The sequence below is a fragment of the Passer domesticus genome, chromosome 2, assembly GCF_036417665.1.
Source record: "Passer domesticus isolate bPasDom1 chromosome 2, bPasDom1.hap1, whole genome shotgun sequence".
NCBI classification, from domain to species: Eukaryota; Metazoa; Chordata; class Aves; order Passeriformes; family Passeridae; genus Passer; species Passer domesticus.
The window spans coordinates 105,965,731-105,984,470 of record NC_087475.1 but is presented as its reverse complement, the minus strand read 5'-3'; the positions used below and the strand labels follow the sequence as shown (position 1 = coordinate 105,984,470).

The following is an 18,740-nucleotide window of genomic DNA, read 5'->3' as shown; positions in this document are numbered from 1 at the left end:
CCCGCCCCTTCCGCGCGGGGTGCGGGGAGCGGGGTCGGGAGCGTGTGGGATGGGGGTGGGCCGTGCCGGGCCCCCGCTCCATCGCTCCCTTCCGCAAGCGGGCAGGGGAGGGAGAACGAAACCAAAGGTTCACGGGTTGAGCCAGGGACCGGGGGAGATCACACATGGATTGCCGTCACCGGGAAAGCAGGCTCAGCTTGGGGATAATAATTGGATTTACTACGAACAAAATCAGAGCGGGATAATGAGAAGTAAAATAAACCTTAAAACCACCTTTCCCGTTCCGCCCACTCCCCCGCCCCGCAGCGGCGCAGGGAGGGAGCGAATGGAGATTTCGGTCACGGCTCCTTCCCTGCTCCTCCAGCAGGTCCCTGCCACGGACTTGGCCAGCGTGAACCTTTACCGCGGGCAACGGAGCCCTCCGACATGATCCGCTCTTCCACGGGGTGCACTCCTTCGGGAACAGCCTGCTCCAGCGTGAGGAGGATCACAAGTCCTACCAGGAACCTGCTCCAGCGGGCTTCTCTTTCCAGGGGTCTGCAGATCCTGGCGGGAGGCTGCTCCAGCACAGGCTTCCCACGGAGTCAAAGCCTTCTTTCAGGCATCCACCTGTTCCAGCGTGGGGCTCCTCCATGGGTTACAAGAGGATCTCTGCATCCCTATGGACCTCCATGGGCTGCTTCACCGTGGTCTTCACCATGACTGCGGGGGAATCTCAGCTCTGGTGCCTGGAGCACCTTCCCCCCTCCATCTCCACTGACTTTGGAGTCTGCAAAGTTGTTCCTCTCACATGTTCTCACTCTGCTCTTCTCTGGCCGCAATTACACCTGCGCAATAACTTTTCCTTCCTTCCTAAATAGGTTAGCACAGAGGCATTGCCACCATTTCTCACGGGCTCTGCCTTGACCAGCAGCCTGTCCATCTTGGAGCCAGCTGGCAGTGGCTCTGCCAGACACAGGAGAAGTTCCTGGCAGCTTCTCACAGAAGTCACCACTGTGGTCCCCACGCTACCAAAACCTGGTTGTGCACACCCAGTACAGCTCTGCGGGCTGGGAGTAAAGCGCTTGGGCTGTCAGACACTGGCTGTGTGACAGGAGGGTGGGCTCAGTCCCCCCGAGCCTTAGCCCATAGCCACAGGACCTCAGGAAGTGCTGGAGACCTCGCAGGGATGGAGGGAGGCCTGACCTGGAGTTCTGGTGAAGGCTGGGAAGTAGCTGTGCGTTTGACATTGGTGTAAATGTCAAGCGTGCAGTGGGCTGTGAGATGTCCCTCCCCAAACCTGGGAGGAGTCAAATGTGAAGGTTCACAGGGATTTTTCTGACATTTATGTAGTACTAGAGAAGTGGGGCTGGTTTTTGCCCTTTTTTTATTTTTTGAAGGCTGAAGCTCCAGGAAGATTGAAGGATGTGCCTCATCCACTCGCATGCCAAGTGCTAAACCTGAAACAGCCCACAAAAACATTATTTCCTCCTTCACAGAATGCACGCCAGAATTTTCCCTTTAGGGGCTAATTTTGTATTGTCCTCATTCGAGGCTAGGAAAAGAACGGGAAAAAATCTTTTCCACATCTGTCCCTGGAGATGGCTGCAGTCTGGAAACAGGTTATTCTGCTATTTCCTTCTCTCCTGAGACTCGCAGCTGGGAAGTCAGAGCTGTTCCAAGCCTCAGTGTGGAAAAGTGCCTTCCTTGTTTTTTCCTGAGCACGTGCCGTTGTTGGCTTCCACACAGCAGATAAGCAACTCCATTGTAGGATCAGTCTGTGGAGGTGTTTGGATTTATCCGCAGTAATTCAGGCAGTCCATGGAGTGAATTGCACCCATTTTGTACTGAAATGGGCAAATTCTTCCAAAACAATGCTTATTAGCTTGATCTAATGTCTTTTACTGGGGTACAAAGACAATTCCAGAAAGCAAGAGGAAGTCTTAATGGGCAACAAATGAAGGGGAGTTCTTTATCATTTAGCCACTCATTCCTAGCTGTATTTTTGTTTTTCAAACATGCTAAGAGGATATATTAAATGAAGCAGGGCTTACACAGAATGCCATGTTGGTTTTGCTTATATTTGCACCATCTGTACAGCTGGTTCATCGGAGCATGCAAGAAAACGTGTGTTTTAAATTAAAAACTACAGGATGGTCATATAGAGCTGATCGTGGCTGCAAAATGCCCTTCTTTAAAATTAAGATGCAAAGAGTCCTTTTCTTACAAGTACATGGTTAATTTTCACGCGGAAAGTACAGCTGAAGAGTGAAACACTCCTGCGTCAAGAACTTTTAAGATTTCAGCGGACCGGACCTCCTCTGACTCCTTTCCCGTGTATTTTCTAGCAGCTTTAGCCACTCGGTGCGCCATCCCTTGCTTTCCTTCAGCTCGTCCCTCTGGGTTTTTAAGGAATACTGCCGACGCCGCTCCTCGCCCGGCGGTGGGCGGGCGGGGCTCGGCGCTGCTCCGGGCCGCCTCCCGCTCGCCGCTCTCTTTCCTGCTGCCGCTGCCAGGAAGTTGGAGACGGGGTAGCCACTCTCGGCGCTGGGCAGGGCTGGGGCGGCTTCCTCTGGACGTAGGGGACCCTGCCACGGGGATGTAGCGGCCCGCGGAGCCATGCGCGGCCCGGCGCTGCCCCGCACCTCGCTGGGGACGGTAAGTCACGGCGGGGGCTTGGCCGCTCCCGGCGGAGCGGGGCCGTGCTGCGGCGGGACCCCGGCGACACCTCCGCTCCCGCGGGCCCGCAGAGCGGTGTCCGCCGTCGGGCTTTCGGGCCCGGGCTCTCTTCGAGCCTCCTGGCCGCCGGCGGGCTCCCCATCGCTGCCGCTCTGCGCACAGCCCGCTTTCTGCTCGCCCTCTCCGGGGCGCTGGGGCTCCCCTCTCGGCAGCCCCATGCCGGGGAGGGCAGCGGTGGGACGGGGCTCGGGGAGTCCGCGGGAGGGCGGGACGGGCGGTCGTCGTCGCCGGGGAGGCTGGTGCCGGCGCCGGAGCGGCAGGAGCGGCGGTAGCGGGTCGGGCGGCCGAGCCGCGCCATCCGCCGGGCGCCCGCGGGGCAGCGGCACCGCCGTGCTCGCCGCCTCCCTCCCTCCGCTGCCCGCCCTCCGCCGGGCACCCAGCTCTCTGGCGCCGCTCCCGGGATTTGTCCCTGATTCAGGGAGAAGGCGTCTGGGCTTACAGGAACGGCGGTGGATTCCCTGAAGCCCGCGGCGCGGCCGTTAACGCCGGGCACCGAGCCGCCCGGCCGGGATCGGAGCCGCCCGGCCGGGATCGGAGCCGCTCCGCTCCCTCCGCCGCTCTGCGGGCACCGGGGATGATGAGCCGCCCCCGCTTGGCTGTGCGGCCGGGCGCACACAAATGCCACTCTGCGGGCGCTTGAGCAAAGATTAGAGGGTTGTAGCTACGCCCCAAACCACGGGATTTGTATAAAATCAAGTTCGGCTCTGCCGGTAGATCTTCTTTAGTCTTCCCGGGTTTTGTAGCGCAGGACTTTTAAGCTGCCCCTTGTGATTTCGCAGGAGAAAAAGTTGTAAAAGATACCGGAGAGTTTTATGAGTAACCTGATTCCAGACGTGAATGGCTATCGAGTATCAGCAGATGTGTGCTGAAGCTGGGACAGCGGAGTGGTGTCAGTCAGTATCACAACATGCCTATAAATTCTACCGTAGGGGTTACGAGGTCAAACTGTTTATCCCGAAATACCTGAGCATCCACTAATGCACACTTGCACTTGGCTGCACTGGATTTGTAATGTTGGGTTAGTTGTTAATTTGTGGTCAGAAAGTTGCAATGTGTGCAGTTACCTTCCAGGCCAGTTTGGATTTGGTCTTGGTTTCTTTTTACCACTTGAAAGGTTTGGAAACCCAGTAGTAGACTTAAAGCTAGTAGTTGCAGGACAACACAACTAAAACTGAAGAGAAGGAATACCTTGACTCCAGCTGTGGATCACTTACCATCTTGGGACCTAAGTAGGACACATAAGCTGTTGATTTATGGACAGATTTCAAAGCAGATAGTAAACCTGAAAAGTGTATTTCTGGCTTAAGAACAGAGGTGCACACATTTTGGTATAAATCAGGTACCATATGTGATATTATTAATTCAGTTGGCAAAAAAGGAAAAACCTATTGGATTCCTCAAATTCATTATATTATCTTCAGTTAAATAAGGTACTGGAGGAAGTGTCCTTCAGTGGTATTTCTTTTTGGAGATGTTTTCCCCTTCCTATTTGCATGTAATTTCAAGTTGTCAATAGCATTCTACTCCCTACAGATAACATATATCTTTTCAATTAAATAATATTCTTATTTGTCCCCCACCCAGAGTTACAGGTCTCACTCTCACTCTGTTGCATGCCCATCCATCTGTCATTTAAATTGCATATAACCCTCATAGCCTTTCTTGGCCCCCCGATGCCTCCCTTCTGCTCTTCTGATTCTTGTGTGTTTCCTGTGATTCTTCAAAATTTCCTGTAGCCTGTTTCCATGCATTCACACTTTCTGCCTGTCCTTAAAGTCATTTTCAGGTGCTCTGTGTTTTCCCCATGCACTAACTTTTACAGTGGACAAAATGGCATCTGTCTGCACAGTCTCATTAAAATAAAAAAAAAATAGTATATATAATGGAAGTTTCATTTGTTAAAGAAAATTCTGTTTTACGAAGAAAAAAGACAAAATAGCCATAAGGGTACCCCTGGCACTCATTTCTTTTCAAAGCAAAGGGAGAAACTGCCATTTTGGAGTTAGAAGCTACATTATATAAAAATTGGAAACCAGGCCACCAAGTGCATTGTGAGAAAGAGCTGTTGGGCCACCAGCCTGTTTCCAGTAGTGACCAGTCACAGGTGTCTGCCAAGGGTTTTGGAGCAGGGCAAGTGTACAGCAATGAAAAATAAGACTACTTTCCTGGCTGCAATGGGACTGGGACTGTAGGAATTTCCAAGTTGACATGGTGTATTCATATTTTGCGTCCCTGACTGGCTTTTTTCCCCCTTCTCCTATGGGTGTGGTGATCAGTTTTGGAACCAGGACAGGTTTCTGGCAGAGCCAGCACTCTCTCATGGAGTCCCACACCTCAGCTACATGTTGGCTGTAAAAGTACCTCCCTGTGTTTGTTTTGCACCTTTCTGCTGCTTGTCTTATGTGATGCCTCTTAGTTCTTGTATTGGAGGAGACAGAGAACACGCATCCCACTTCATCTTCTCTTTGGCATTCATGGCTTTGAGCCTGCTACAGTATCCTTAGCACAGGTTTCTCTTTTATAGACTGGTATATTTTATCATTCCCTTTGTGGCAGTCTGTACCAATGATGGTCCTTTTTACTTTTCTTTGTGTTATATTTGGGTTAATTTATATTCTTAAGATTGGGGACCAGAACTACAGTCAAGATGCAATCCTCTATATATTGTCATAACAACACTCTTGGTTTTGCTCTCAAGTCCATTCCTAATAATTCATAGCATTTGATTGCATTTCTGATTGTTTTCTCCAATAAGATTAATTACTTATTAATCTAATTTTAACTTCTGTTTTTAGGACTAACTACTTCTAGCCAAATGAAACGTTTACATTAGGGTCTGTGCTAAGTACACTTACATGGCAATTTTTGTTCTCACAAGTAACCAGTACTGTCAGTCTGGATGCCTTTCCCTTTTCATTAAGTAATTAATTTTCTGCATTAGCAGTATTATTTGTGGTGAACCCAGTGTTGTCATTTTGCTCTTTCTTGCCCATTTTCTTTAGTCATCACAAAGAGGCTTTGTTTGTATTTGGGGCAGATGCCTTGTGTTCTCTTCCCTAATCCCTGGATAGCTGAGTGCTTCCTTTGCTAACACATATCCTTGTGTTATGCTCTTAGGAACCTGACAGTGGAAAGCACATCTCAAAGCAGTTTCACTACATTTTCCTATTAAACCAAACAGGAATATATCTGTTCCAGTGAGTAGACTCAGCATTTGACAATTACCTGAGTTAAAAATTCACCTAGTGAATGTCACTGACAAGGGGCATGAGCAGGTCCGTGGCACAGCGTGGGCAGGGCTTGAGGGCTCATACCCCGCTGAAAATCATTTCAGGATGGAAAAGTAAGGACCCCCCTGAGCCTTCCCATGGCTCCTGCTCCATCGGTGCTCTGATGAGAGGCTGTGCACAGCACAGTGGAACTCAGCCCTGAACACAGGCAGCCAAAGTGCTGGGGTGTCGAGGGTCAGTGAACGTGGCACTCTGACACAATGTCCATCAGTGTCCTCGGAGGGAAAGCTTCCAAAGAAATTTTCTTATGGTTGTTATCACCTACTGACTTCTCCATTATTTCCTTAATCTTTACTGATATGAAAAAAAGCCTTCTAACTTTATATACTTTATGATATTTTATGAAGTCCACAATCTTTATAGATAATCACAGGGTTTTTTTTTCAGTTTTTAAGTTAAGATTTCTAAGGCCTTTCTTCATTGTATCAAAGCTATTACCAGTCTCCTGAATTTAGACAAGGCCTGAAATACAGCATTCTTTCATCTGATCTTCATAAAATGAGGATTATTTATCATAGTAGTTCTTGTAGCCTTCTTTTGTCCTTTCCAGCTTTTAGTAAGCAATGACAAAAACTTCCTGTAAATGTTGTTTTAATGCACATTTCTCAATGTTTAAAGCAGAAGTTCTGGTTTCCCTTTCATCTTTGTGCAGCAAACTAAAACAAATGTGAACCTCAAAGAGCTTTTGGAAATGGCTGAATCAGACAAAAAACATAAGAGTAAATCCTGTACTCTGCTTTCTTTGGTAGCTCATTAGTCTGAGCAAGATACTGGTTTTTGCCCAAGCCTCCAAGCTGACTAATTTTTTATGATTCATTAAAAAGGCTGACGTATGATTTATGTGTACATGATTTATGTGTCATGCTGGATTCTTAAGCCAAGGTAATTTGCTGTTGTGAAATATTTTGAGACACGCTAATGACTCATAATGACTCTTATTTGCAGATAGTTGATAGTTAATTAGTTTAAAAATGGAATTTGCAAAATGGAAGCCTTTTTTGAGAGAAGTGGTTGATTAAGTTATTACAATGGTGTCTTTGTGCAACTTGGTCCATGAGGATTAAGGATGATGAAATATATTTATATGAATGAAATATTGATTTCATTGATGATGATAAAGCTGAGACTAAAAGACGAAATTCATAATTATTTACAACACAATACAGATAGTTATAACTACTAGTATGGTGTACTGTTTTCTCAAGAAATATTGAAGCAACAGTATTAAAGATAGCAAAATGACCTGTGTTCATGCTGAGTGACTTGGTATTCCCAGCCTTCTGAGGTGATAATTTGGGGCAGCTCTGACATGCTGCACTCCCTATGCAGTCCCTCTGTTTCAGCTACTGTGCATTATGTCCCCTTGTCCTGAGAAAACTGCTCCCAAATGTCCCTTATTTCTACCCTCTCATCTGTTTTTCTGGCATCTTGCTCTGTTCCTCACTTTCATCTTTGCCGTTCCTTTCTTCCTTTGCCTTACTCAGGTGGGATATCACCTCACTTGCAGTTCTCTGTGCATGGTCTGGTGAGGCAAAAGCAGGAACAAGGGTGTAAATCGTAGTGGTGGCAGTAATTCAAGAATATTTGAGTATGAAAATTGTGGAAAGGCTCCTAACTCCTGTCTCAGCTGTCAAAACATTGCATAGAAGAGCTTTGGGGTTGTGCTATGCCTTTTTTAATTGTAGGTGAAGTGCTGGGCAGTAAGTGCTGGCATGAGGCATGGGAAGGAACTAGGGTTGCCTTATGTGTGAGGAGAATGTGCAGGGAACACAGCTGTCACCCAGAGGGCTGGAACGTTTTAAGGAAGCAGCATTCTGCCATATTTTGGTTATTCCTGTGGCAGTTTCAGAAGTAAACCCCAGAGTTTCTGCTGGCTCTGTTTTCCCTGGGTAGTCCCTGAAATGACTGAGTAGGTGTGAATCAGTGGTGTGCATCACATGTGGTTTGAGTTACCACTTGGCTTAGGTAATACACATTATCACTGTGAAGTTGCTTGGTGGGTACTGGTTTTTTATCTTGGCAAGTGGAGTGTGCTGTACATCTAACAATGGATATTCAGCTTATTTCATTTGCAGAAGACCTCTAAACTTTGCCTTGGCAAACTCTTGTCAGTGACTTGAGGCTTCACTGCTTGGAGCTAAATCTGGCCGGTGACTGATCACCAGCAGTGTTTCTCAGGGCTCAATTCTAGGGCCAGTTCTGTTCAATGTATTTATTCTAGATAAACTGGAGCATTGAGCAATGATTATTGGAATGAAATTGAGCAAGCCCAAATGCTGGATCCTGAATATGGGGACAGAGTTACTTCTGGGCACAAGTACACACTGGGAGAGGAGTCTGGGGAGTGCCCTGCAGGGAGGGCCCTGGGGGTGCTGGGGGCAGCAGCAGCAGCTCAGTGAGAGTCAGCAGGGTGTGCCCTGAGCCCAGAGGGCAGGAGCCGTGTCCTGGGAGCATCAAACACAGAGCACAGCCGGGCAGAGGGGGATCATCCCCTGTGCTCAGCGCTGGTGCGGCCTCACCCGGAGTGCTGGCTGCAGTTTGGAGCCTCACAATTTAAGGATTTGAAGGTCCTTGAATGTGTCCAGAGGAGGGGAACTGCAAAAGAATTTTTTAAAATCGGGCTCTCATCTCCATCAGACAGATTTGTTGGTACAAATCAACTGTGTTACATGGTTGCTTAAGCCAGGTGACTCAAAAGAGGGATCCCCAGCAAAGGAATTCCTGGGCAATATCACCCTTATGATCTAAACTCCCTATCCCTCAAGCAACAGTCTGGATCAAAAGCATTATTACAGGGGGTCTCCTCACTCTTCATTGGGTCACTTTCATTACCAAGTGGTTGCCGTGTGGTCACCTTCATATCCTCTTAGGGTGGTTTTGCTGAGGATTTTGATCAGTTCTGCAGTCCATGTTGTAATATGGTTGTTCCAGTTATATTCCAACTGAAACAGAACAGACTGTTCTAATTTCATGTGTTACCTGAATTTGATGAAGCTGTTCATTGGTATTAATCAGTGTATTACTGAATGGCTTGGGGACCTGCTTAAGATGGTGGTGTTTTGTTTTTTTTTTTCCATCATGTGAATGATTTTGCTGGATGGCTGAATCATTGGGGTGTGAGTCACTCCTGGCCTGTGACTTTCTGTTCCTCAAATTGTGTTCCATAACATGTTAACCCTGCTTTGATGACACTTACAGACATGCTTTCACTTAATCTGAAAAATTAAAAACACTTCTGTTTTCTTTTGGCTTTGAAGGTATATCTGACCAATTTTCTCTATATTTTTGGCTTAATCTTTGATGCTTTTATCTTCTTTCTACTGCTGACTTGTGTGACTTACGAGGTGACTGTTTATATTCTTGTATCAGGGGATTAATCACTAGCTAGAGAATCAGTGTGTCAGACCATCTGTGTGAAGGATCTTCTATCCATTTTCCTGCAAGCAATAAATCTTGTAATGTCAGCTGCTGAAATGATTTTTAGTTCCGCCGAGGAGTTGTTGGAGTGCTTACAATTATTCTGTGGTCAACTAATGAAGTCTGAAATGCTATCTATTTAAATATGTGGTTCTCTTTTTTCCTGTTCACCATTTTAGCATCTGGTCTATTGAATATATCAGAGCTCTCTGAAAAACAATGTTTTGTTTTTGTCACAGTTGCAAACTCCATCCTTCTTGAGGTTTTAAGTTACTTTTAGGTATGTACCTTTCTCCCCCAAGGCTTTAATTCTGAAAGAGAAACAGGACAGTGTAGGACTGTCATTCTAATGTATCTTTTGGTAAGCTTGCTACCACAAAATTTGTATCATGACTGTGGTTTACCCTTATTGGTTTACTTTGCTTTTGCTATAACTCTCTTAGCTGAAGCTGTACTTGTACTGCTGGGCATCTTCAAAAAAACACTTTCAAAAAAGCAATCTGGGAAAACACTGCAATTAGAGGGAAGGTAGTATAATAAAACTTTGTGTGAGATTAGGTTGGCAGGGTGGTGTTCATTTGCAAAAAAACTAGTTGATTTTCATCATTCACATGACCTGATGCATAGAGTTCATTGGTACATCTGTAACACACTCAGAGGCATTAACACATGGATGTCCAGGTGGTGTGGCCAGGATCACTTGTGTGCAAAGAGGATGACGAGGGATGTAGGTTGTCAAGTCTTCATCATGCTGCTGGACTTCTTCATGGTACTATAAAGTAGTTTTTGGACAAATCTTTCATAGTGTTCAGGAGTCACTGGTTGGTATGGGATGGGTCTTTGCTGTAGAAACTTTCTGACTTCAGGTTTCATAAATCTTGGACCAAGTTTGGACCAGGTTTTGTTTTGTTGGGTTTTTTTTTAACCTTTTTGTTGTTGTGTGTTTTTTCTTTATCTGAATGTTTGAAATGCATGCTTGAGGTCTGTTTTTCTATTGGGCCAAGAAACAAAGGGGTTGTGTTTGTGATATGCTGCAAACTTGTTACCATCCTTCTGGTAGAGGATCTTTTGCTGATGAGTCATTTATGCTGTCCTCTTACCAGAGTGGAGGCCTTTTGGCCATTACACAAACAGTGTATTTCTCAATTTCAGTGCTGGGAATAGTGTCCTGAAAACAGTGTCCAGGGAACAGCATCCTTCATTATTGGTACAGCTGTGCTTTTAACCCTTGGTTCATGTACAAAGTCACTCTCTCTTACAGTCATGTGGCAGTCATGCCAGTCCTAATATTTCTGTTAAGACTGGCATGACAACAGTAACTTTCAAATGGAAAAACAGAAATAAAATATTAACAGATTTTGAAAAAGAAGAAACTGCTCATTTTTGTGTCAAACTGTATGGGCTGATTGTTAACAGCTGCAGTTTAAGAGGAAGAATGTACATTTGACATGGGGATAAATCGAAAACCTTAACTTTCCCATGCTTCTAGGTCTGGCTTGCTCAGGAGGCATTTTGGAAGATTTCCTGTACTTAGTAGGCAGTGAGATCCTCTTGCCATCTTACTCCAAACTTCCCATCTTGTGTATTTATTCAGTGGAACTGCAAGTACTAGATGCATTTTTCTCTGTGGAACTGTTTCTACATGGGCAGCTTTACTTCCTTCCTTAATAAAAACATTTCTTTGCTCTTGTGTAACTTTTATGCAAGCTGCAGCATTTTCAAGGCATTCCATGTATAAAATGCACATAATGAAAAATATTTGTTTTATAAACAACCAGTTTGCCATAGAGGCCATTGAACAGTATATTAATATCATAGATGGCAGGCATTGATTAGTTGGGGTTTATTTTTGTAAATCATCTCCCCACACACATATTTGCCAGTGGAGGGTCCCATTACCAGAATTAGCCAAGTAAATTGAACTATGAGTTCAATGACATGATTTAATTCTAAGTGCTGAAGTCAGAGGTGCAGTCTGCAGGAGTGTATAATGGTTTCTCACCTTGTTTCTCTCCTCTCCCTCCCTCCCTCCCTCTGTATTTACAGGTTGTTCTAATATTTGTCTGTGTGTTGACAAAGGAATCTGTAGAAATTACTCCAGTGCCATATAGAGTGCAAGTCCGTCGGGTAACTTTGGATGGAAAAAACCCCTCTAACCCTTTGAGGAGAGAAAAGAAACAGATGCCCTGTCAACTGGGACAATACCTACACCCCAGAAAGACCCACTGCTGCATGAGGTGTCATGCAGGTACGCAAAATAAATACAGTAGTAATGACTTTCACCTGGGAGGCATTTTCCAGTCCTGCACTCTCAAACTGTCTCTTTCCTACAGCTAATCAGCTCTCCCTTTGCTTGGTACTTATCCCTACCTAGATAAATTCTTATTCCTTTTCTCCTCTTATGGGCTGTCAGTGTCATTCACACTGGTGAGAAGAAACATACCTGATCCTTATGGCATCAGTTCCAGGGTTTCTTTGAGGAACCAGTGACTCCTGTCCTTCCTAAGACAATACATTTGCCATCCTGTCAGAGCTCTCTTAAGTGATTTTCTTGCAGGTACCTACAAGGCAAAAGATTGTGATGGGCCTGACCAGGCAACTGTCTGTCTTCCATGTGCCAATGGCACATTCACAGCTGTTGACAACACCATGTCTAAATGCTTCCAGTGCAAACGCTGCCGTGCAGGTGAGTCACTGTCAGACCTGCAGGATCTGAGGAAAATGGGAGTGGATGAGGGCTGGAGGGGATGGCAAGGTGAGCGAGGGAGCTTGGAAAAGTAAGCAGTTGAATGGGTAAGGCAGTGTATGGGGATGGATTTGAGACAGCAGGAATAAGGGTTACCAAATTGGAACAGTCTGAGATACAGTTTGCAGGCCTTTCTGGCCTTTTTCTGTGAAAATTAGGGGATGACAATGCCTATGATCATAACAGTGCTCTCAGTTGAAAGTGAAGGAAGAGGTTGGAATAATTTCTCCTTTCTTTTCTCAGCACTCCAGCAGATAGTAGAGACCCCCTGCACCCCAAAGCAAGATACTGTGTGTGGCTGTCAGAAGAATCAGTATCAGATTGATTCTGAATCTGAATACTTCCAGTGTAGGAACTGCAGCTCGTGTGCTGATGGGATTATTGCCAGCTGTGAGTATGGCATGGATATGGCTCCAGTGCAGATGTACTGACTTTCTGATCTGCTGCAATGCCTTGCACTGAAAGGATGGTAGTTTTGGAACAACTCTGGGGTTTGTCTGCCCTCTTTCCCCAGAAAGACTGCTATTTTTGCCTGCTCTGGCATGAATCCATTTCCTATCATAGCTGCTTTCTTTTGTCCTTGAACAGTTTCTTGGTTTTGGCTGTTGTGGAGTTACTTTCTACTTAATTTTGGTGCCTCTGCCGTGCCTGTCCTGAAGCAAGGTCTTTATGTTCTAGAGCAGGTTTCCCCTTGCCTTCCTTGTTTGTCCTTCTGATGCTCACTGCATTTCTCCTACCAGCTGCTGGAAGCACTTTGAGTACGATGGATGAAAATACCTCTGGCCCCTGTGCTCATCTGAACTGCTTATCAGTCAATTGCTGAGCAACCACAGTGTTCTGTGCAGTGTTCTAAAGTAAAGAGCTGCTAGTAATGCTGAACTACAGCCATTGGCATTGGGCATTACCTTGGGATGATGCCCAAGGTGTCTGGGAAAAGTACTCGTGTTAGCTGTTCCAAGGTGCCTCATCTCCAGTCAGGAATCAGAGATCTTCAACAAACACTGCACGCTCTTTCCATGTCCCTTAAATGTCTTCTTTTGATGTGAGGACTGAGAAAGCACGAGTCAGTATTGGATGCAACACAAATTGACTTTATTTCCTTGAGCAGCTCTTTTTTAAGGTTGCACAGGCAGGTCTGACTGTGCGGCCGAATAAGACATCACACATCCGTGCCCATTCACACCCCGACTGGTCTTCCAGATCTGCACTTTCACACGTTCCTCAGTGGCTGTCTTCCAGCCAAGGACACACACTCCCCTCTCAACTTCTTATTCAGCTGGTCATGATCTGTACCGGAGCTACAATTATAATTAATGTAGTCATTGTTGTTTAATTATCCAGCAGGACCATGCTTCCAGTCCAGCTGCTCCCACATCCTACCTTGCCTTAAAGCTATCCTCTCTTCTTTGCAAACTATGCTGCTCCTGATCCCTTTCTCATCTCTTACCTTGCCCAGAGTGAGTTTCTCTGGTGAATTTGTTCCCTCTAGTGCTCAATCATCTTGTCACAGTTTCCACACTTAAGCATCTCTTCAAGCGTCATGATTTCACACTGTCCTTGAGCAGCTTTCTTCCTTCTTGGCTGATGTAGAACTGTTTTATTCCCCTCCCTCACTCACCACAGAATGCATGCTCCTTGTTCTAGTAGATTTTCTCCTCCTCTCATGCAATTTGATGTCCTTCTATCACTGTTCTTGCCTGCTCCTCTCCACACCTGTTTTACTCAGGCTCCCTCCTGTGACTTGCTTAGAAGTGATAGTTATTTCATTTCTTACCCCTTTCACTCACGACATCAGAAGAGTGCTTATGTGTCCCATGACTTCAAGTGATTTCTCCCTGCCCTGACCTGACTTCCTCACCAGTCCCAGCTGCTCAGGGACAACTTCTCCCTCATCTTGGCCTGACTTATGTGGTTTCCCCTTCCTGTCATGCTTGAACTTGGGTGACTTTTACTGCTTTTTGCGTATTACACTAATTCCAGCTGCTCTGTAATTATAGTCCCTTTCCAAGCCTCTACAGAGGTGCCCACCTTCACGACAGTGGCACTCTTACTTTTATTACTTTATCATCCCCCAACTCTGTTTTTATATGTAGATTAAATCCTTTATCTCTTCTTCAGTAGCAGTTTTCCAGGCATAAAAAAGGATAATCTCTCATCCATCTTGGAGTGGATTTTTTTTCTTTTGTTTCTTCTTTGTCCAGATTATGGCAACAGTTTCTGGGTTTTTTTTTCCTTCTACAGGTTCAAAGAACAGAGATGCCATTTGCAGATGTAAACCTGAATTCTTCCTGTCACGTAGTAATATTTGCAAGCCTTGCAACAGGTGAGCTTTTTTACTCTGTGTGCCCCACCACTGAGTAGGAGAGACAGCAGGAGCTCCAGAGGGGGAGGAAATTCTTCTCATGACTCCTTCTATCTACGCATAACTTTACAATTGTCTAATTGCCTTTCTGGGACAAATAGGTCTTCACCCGCAGTCTCCTCCATGTAGGCATCAGCCCACTAAGAGCCCAAAGTCACTAGTCACAGTGCATTGCTCTGCTTTGCAGGCTCATCTTGACTTGTCTGTTAATTAGGGTGGTTGGAAATGGCTAGAGTTTCATTGCACGTGTGCTCACCTCTCTGATTCACCCTTTCAGCTGCACTGGAGAAGACTGCTTGCGGTGTCCTAGCCCAGTCGCTACCTCACCGACTTCATCTGGGCTGAGTGAGTGCTCAGGGGACTGAAGGGCAGTGGAATCTTTTCATTGTGGGGTGTTGTTCTCTTAATGCCTTTTGTAAAGGGTTATATTTTCCGCTTTGTCAAACCATTATCCTTTTTCTCCCTACCATTTGCAAATCTCCACTTGCTGTTCTTCCTCTAGCACTTACCTCCTCTTTTCTTAGCCACTCATGCATTTGCTCTCTTCCTTTTGTCCAGATGGAAACCTTGTACTTGGCACCCTTGTTGCAATATTTGGAGTTATCTTCGTCCTCTGTGTTGCACGTAAAGTAGGGAAGCTGGTCCAGAAATATAAGACAGTGTCTGTCTACTCCTGTGGTGAGTACAGCAGCACGTGCAGTGATATTGACTGGGACAGACACTGATTTCTGTGTGGTTTTGTGTGTGCACATGTGTGAGGGAAAAAGTGGGATCCCCTCTGCTGCAAGGCCAGAGTAGCACAAGAACTAAATAGCCAAGGCTCTTGCTGCAGTTCTGCATCCAGGCCCGTAGCTGTGACTGGATGTGCACGTGACCTTATTTCTGGGATGTGTATTTTGCTATAAAACATTTTTGAGGGCAGGATTGTGAGTAGCTGCTTTCCTGTTTTCTCTGGGACGAGAGGAAGTGAAAATAATTTCTGCTTTCTTTTTTTTCTTTCTTTCTTTGAAGTTTCTTTGCCACAGACAACCAAGGAGCCGGTATCACAGGTGAGCAAGATGATGGGTATAAGAGCTTATCTTCCACTTTCAAATATGTTAACTTGGGATCTGGAGTAATATTTTTCCCCATGGGCTGTTTTTATGCCTTGTATTTTCAAGTGAGCTGAGTAATAGGGCTGTCTAACTCAGAAGTCTTTTCCTGTAGAGGGTGGAGCCAGTAACGCTTTACTTCCCCTCTTCTAGAAGATGCTTTTCAAACTCCTGTTTTTTTTTTTTTTTTCCTGGATGCATTTTGTTCAGATAGTTGGTCCTTAATCCCCTTTTCTCTCTGTGTACCCAAAGCTTGGAGGATTTAATTAATTTTACTCCACCTCAGATCTTGACTCCACAAGCCTCTCAGTGCTGCTTCACAGTATTCTCTCAGGTCCAAGGTATCTCTGCAAATAAGAGGGCCCAGACAGCAGCTGAGGTGGGGATTCCACAGCCTTACAGAGGAGGCTGATGGGAAAGGTGGCATGTGGAGCTTCTAGAATGGTGGTGATTTTGGGTACCAGCCTTACTTGGTTTTGTAAAGAAATACTTTTTCCTTGTTTTATCATGCCAAAATAAAGTTAAACTCTGGGTTCTGTTGGAAAGAAATGTTTGGTGTCCTCTGCTGAAACAAGTAATGTAGGAAGGAGTAAAATCTCAACACCCACTCCCCATCTATCTTGGATAAATTTTAGCATATAAAGCTAGTGGTTACTTGCAGGAGACAGGTGTATTGTGCTGCTGTGGGTAATTCTATGTAATGTGTCTTTCAGGCTGAGGAAAAAATAAATGAAATTTCCAGCCTTCGTCCTGAGTCCCAGAAGGAAACAGAATTGCCAGTAAAGGCAACCCTATCACCTGCACCTCTGCCACAGAGTTCACATGAGTTACCAGACTGCGTCAGACCTGCCAGGAAGACACAGCTTCCAGACAGTAAGTGAAACTCCTCCATCCTTCTCTCCTTCTCCAGAAGGATGTATGTGACCTGGATGTGTACCCATGCACGCACAGCACAGTAGAAATGCAGAAGCATGCCCAGAGCCTGCAAGTCTGTATATGCTAAGTATTTGTGCAAGGCCTTTCTGTTGTCCCTTTTCCCTACCAGCAAAATGGACTGTCATATGCATTGACATGCTGTCAGTCTTAATGCCTCTGGGGTGACCCAGAATAATTTCAATAATTCATTCTTTTTCAAGAATGTATGGCAGCAAGGCCCTAAGCAAATGTGCTTGACTCTGCTCATAGCCTTATACAAGAGCATATGGAAACATTCCCATTACATTTTGAGGGACAAGAGCAAGTCTGGAGTCTGTGTGATTACTCTGGAGAACTGGAGAAAACTTGAACAAGAGGGGACAATGCAAGATACCAGGGCAACCTCCAGCCCTGGATTATTCACATCCTCCTTGAGGTCGAAGAATCTTGCGTCTCAGGGTTTTCCCTCTGTGTTCACAGCCCCTGCTATCCTGTACACCGTGGTGGATCAGGTGCCGCCGTCGCGGTGGAAGGAGTTTGTGCGGCGCCTGGGCCTGAGTGACTACGACCTGGAGCGGATCGAGCTGGAGCACCGGCGCCTGCGAGACGCCCAGTACGAAATGCTCCGGCTGTGGACACTGCAGATGGGCCGTGCTGCCACTGTGGAGCACATCAGTTGTGTTCTCAACCAGATGGAGCTCAGTGGCTGCAGTGACGCCGTTCAAGAAGCTTTGCTAAACCAGAACTCTCCTCAGCCCTGCAGCCTCCACAACCACCTTTAATCTATTTCTGCTTTAGCTGCCTTTGACTGTTAAGAGGGGATCATAGCTCTCTTTCTTTCCTCATATCTCCCCATCTTTGTAACACCCGTCAGCTGATTTTGTTGGAGACAGCAGCAGGTTATGCTGGAGGAAGGCTGAGGTTTGCTTCTTAACCACCACGTAGTTCAACCTTTAAGCCACAGTAGACCTCTGCAACACCTCCTCTCCCAAGGAGGGGAAGCACCTCATAAAGGAAGTGGTGTGTGAACTCTGACCAAGATGCAAATAGGAGCTCTGAGTGACTTGATCATAGATCAGCTTCTATGGACAACTTGTTGCTGAAACAGGTACTCCACACATCGTGTGGTGGGTAAACTTGTAGGGTGCTTTGGTTAAGCTGACTGTTCAGATGTTAAAGTACTCACTCACTTCTTGCAGATCTATTTTTCTGCGAGATCACCCAGTTGAAGTGGCTCATATTGCAGCCTTTCGATTGCTAAATCTGACTCAGAGGAAGTGGTGGGAGGATGTGCCTATTTCTGGGAGCAGGAGAGGATTGCCCCCTCTCGGTAGCAACTAGTAGGTATCATGTAGCAAAAGACTCATGGAGATTCAGAACTGGTTCTCTCTCTGCGAGGAACGGGAGGACATTATCCTTTCCACACCACGTCCCTCAGGTTCCAGAGGAGTAAGAATTCCAAGCCAGTGAGTCAGATGAGAGGGTTGGTGCTTTTTTCCTCAAGTTGTTTTTTTTTTTTCTGTATCTAGAAATCATGTAAATTAGCATTAACAAAACACCTGCCTGTGTGTCTGTCCAAGTGCAGGGTGGCAAGGAGTGTGTGCATCTGCCTGGGGGAGGTGGTACCTATGCATGAGCACAGGCAGCACGAGCACCTCTGCAAATCTGTGCTGGCACACAGGCTGGTAGGCTTGTGTCTACCTGCTTATCTACATATGGATGATTCCATGAATCTAACTGCAAATGGGACTGTGTACGTGTCTGTATAGATATTTTAGCAACTGTTGAATAACTGCACACTACTTCCCGGACTTTGTTCTGTGATTGCTGCTTGGCTGTGGGAGCCCTTCAGTACCATCTCCAGGCTCTCCCCATCACTTTCTCACCAGAATTACCCTGGGAGAACCAGATGTAGAAAAATGCAACTAGCCTGCACCAGGTGCAGGTTGTCCACATGTTTGTAACATGTGTTATTTCAGTCTCTAATCCCTTGATCGGAGACAAACTTTCTATTGTAAATGCACTAAATGTTCTGAATTAAAGTGACTATTTTTACCTCTGTTTTGGTTTTGCTCATATCAGCTTCTTTTCTGTGACTGTGGCTGGGGACAGAGGAAGGGGAATAACTTATAGAAGTGTCAAGAGCAGATGGCTTGGTGGTCTTGTGTATTATTTTTTTAAACCCACGTTTTATATATATT

The 18,740-nt window shown here is 45.9% G+C and overlaps 1 protein-coding gene across 1 annotated transcript; it reads left to right on the top strand.

Annotated features, from left to right (window-relative positions):
• The first annotated feature begins 66 nt into the window (after positions 1-66).
• On the top strand, positions 67-18,607 carry TNFRSF1A (TNF receptor superfamily member 1A). The gene is made up of 10 exons (XM_064410311.1): positions 67-2,637; positions 11,472-11,673; positions 11,983-12,111; positions 12,415-12,561; positions 14,413-14,494; positions 14,811-14,878; positions 15,092-15,211; positions 15,545-15,582; positions 16,338-16,497; positions 17,020-18,607. The coding sequence occupies exons 1-10, from the start codon at positions 2,599-2,601 to the stop codon at positions 17,319-17,321; spliced, it is 1,287 nt and encodes a 428-aa protein (XP_064266381.1). The 5' UTR covers positions 67-2,598; the 3' UTR covers positions 17,322-18,607.
• The last annotated feature ends 133 nt before the right edge of the window (positions 18,608-18,740 follow it).

What these genes read in the sequence shown, in the direction of transcription:
- TNFRSF1A (XM_064410311.1), top strand. Translation starts at nt 2,599, where the DNA reads ATGCGCGGCCCGGCGCTGCCCCGCACCTCGCTGGGGACG. An exon ending in CTGCATGAGGTGTCATGCAG is followed by an intron (nt 11,674 to 11,982) that starts GTACGCAAAATA and finishes ATTTTCTTGCAG; the next exon opens with GTACCTACAAGGCAAAAGAT. An exon ending in TGATGGGATTATTGCCAGCT is followed by an intron (nt 12,562 to 14,412) that starts GTGAGTATGGCA and finishes TTCCTTCTACAG; the next exon opens with GTTCAAAGAACAGAGATGCC.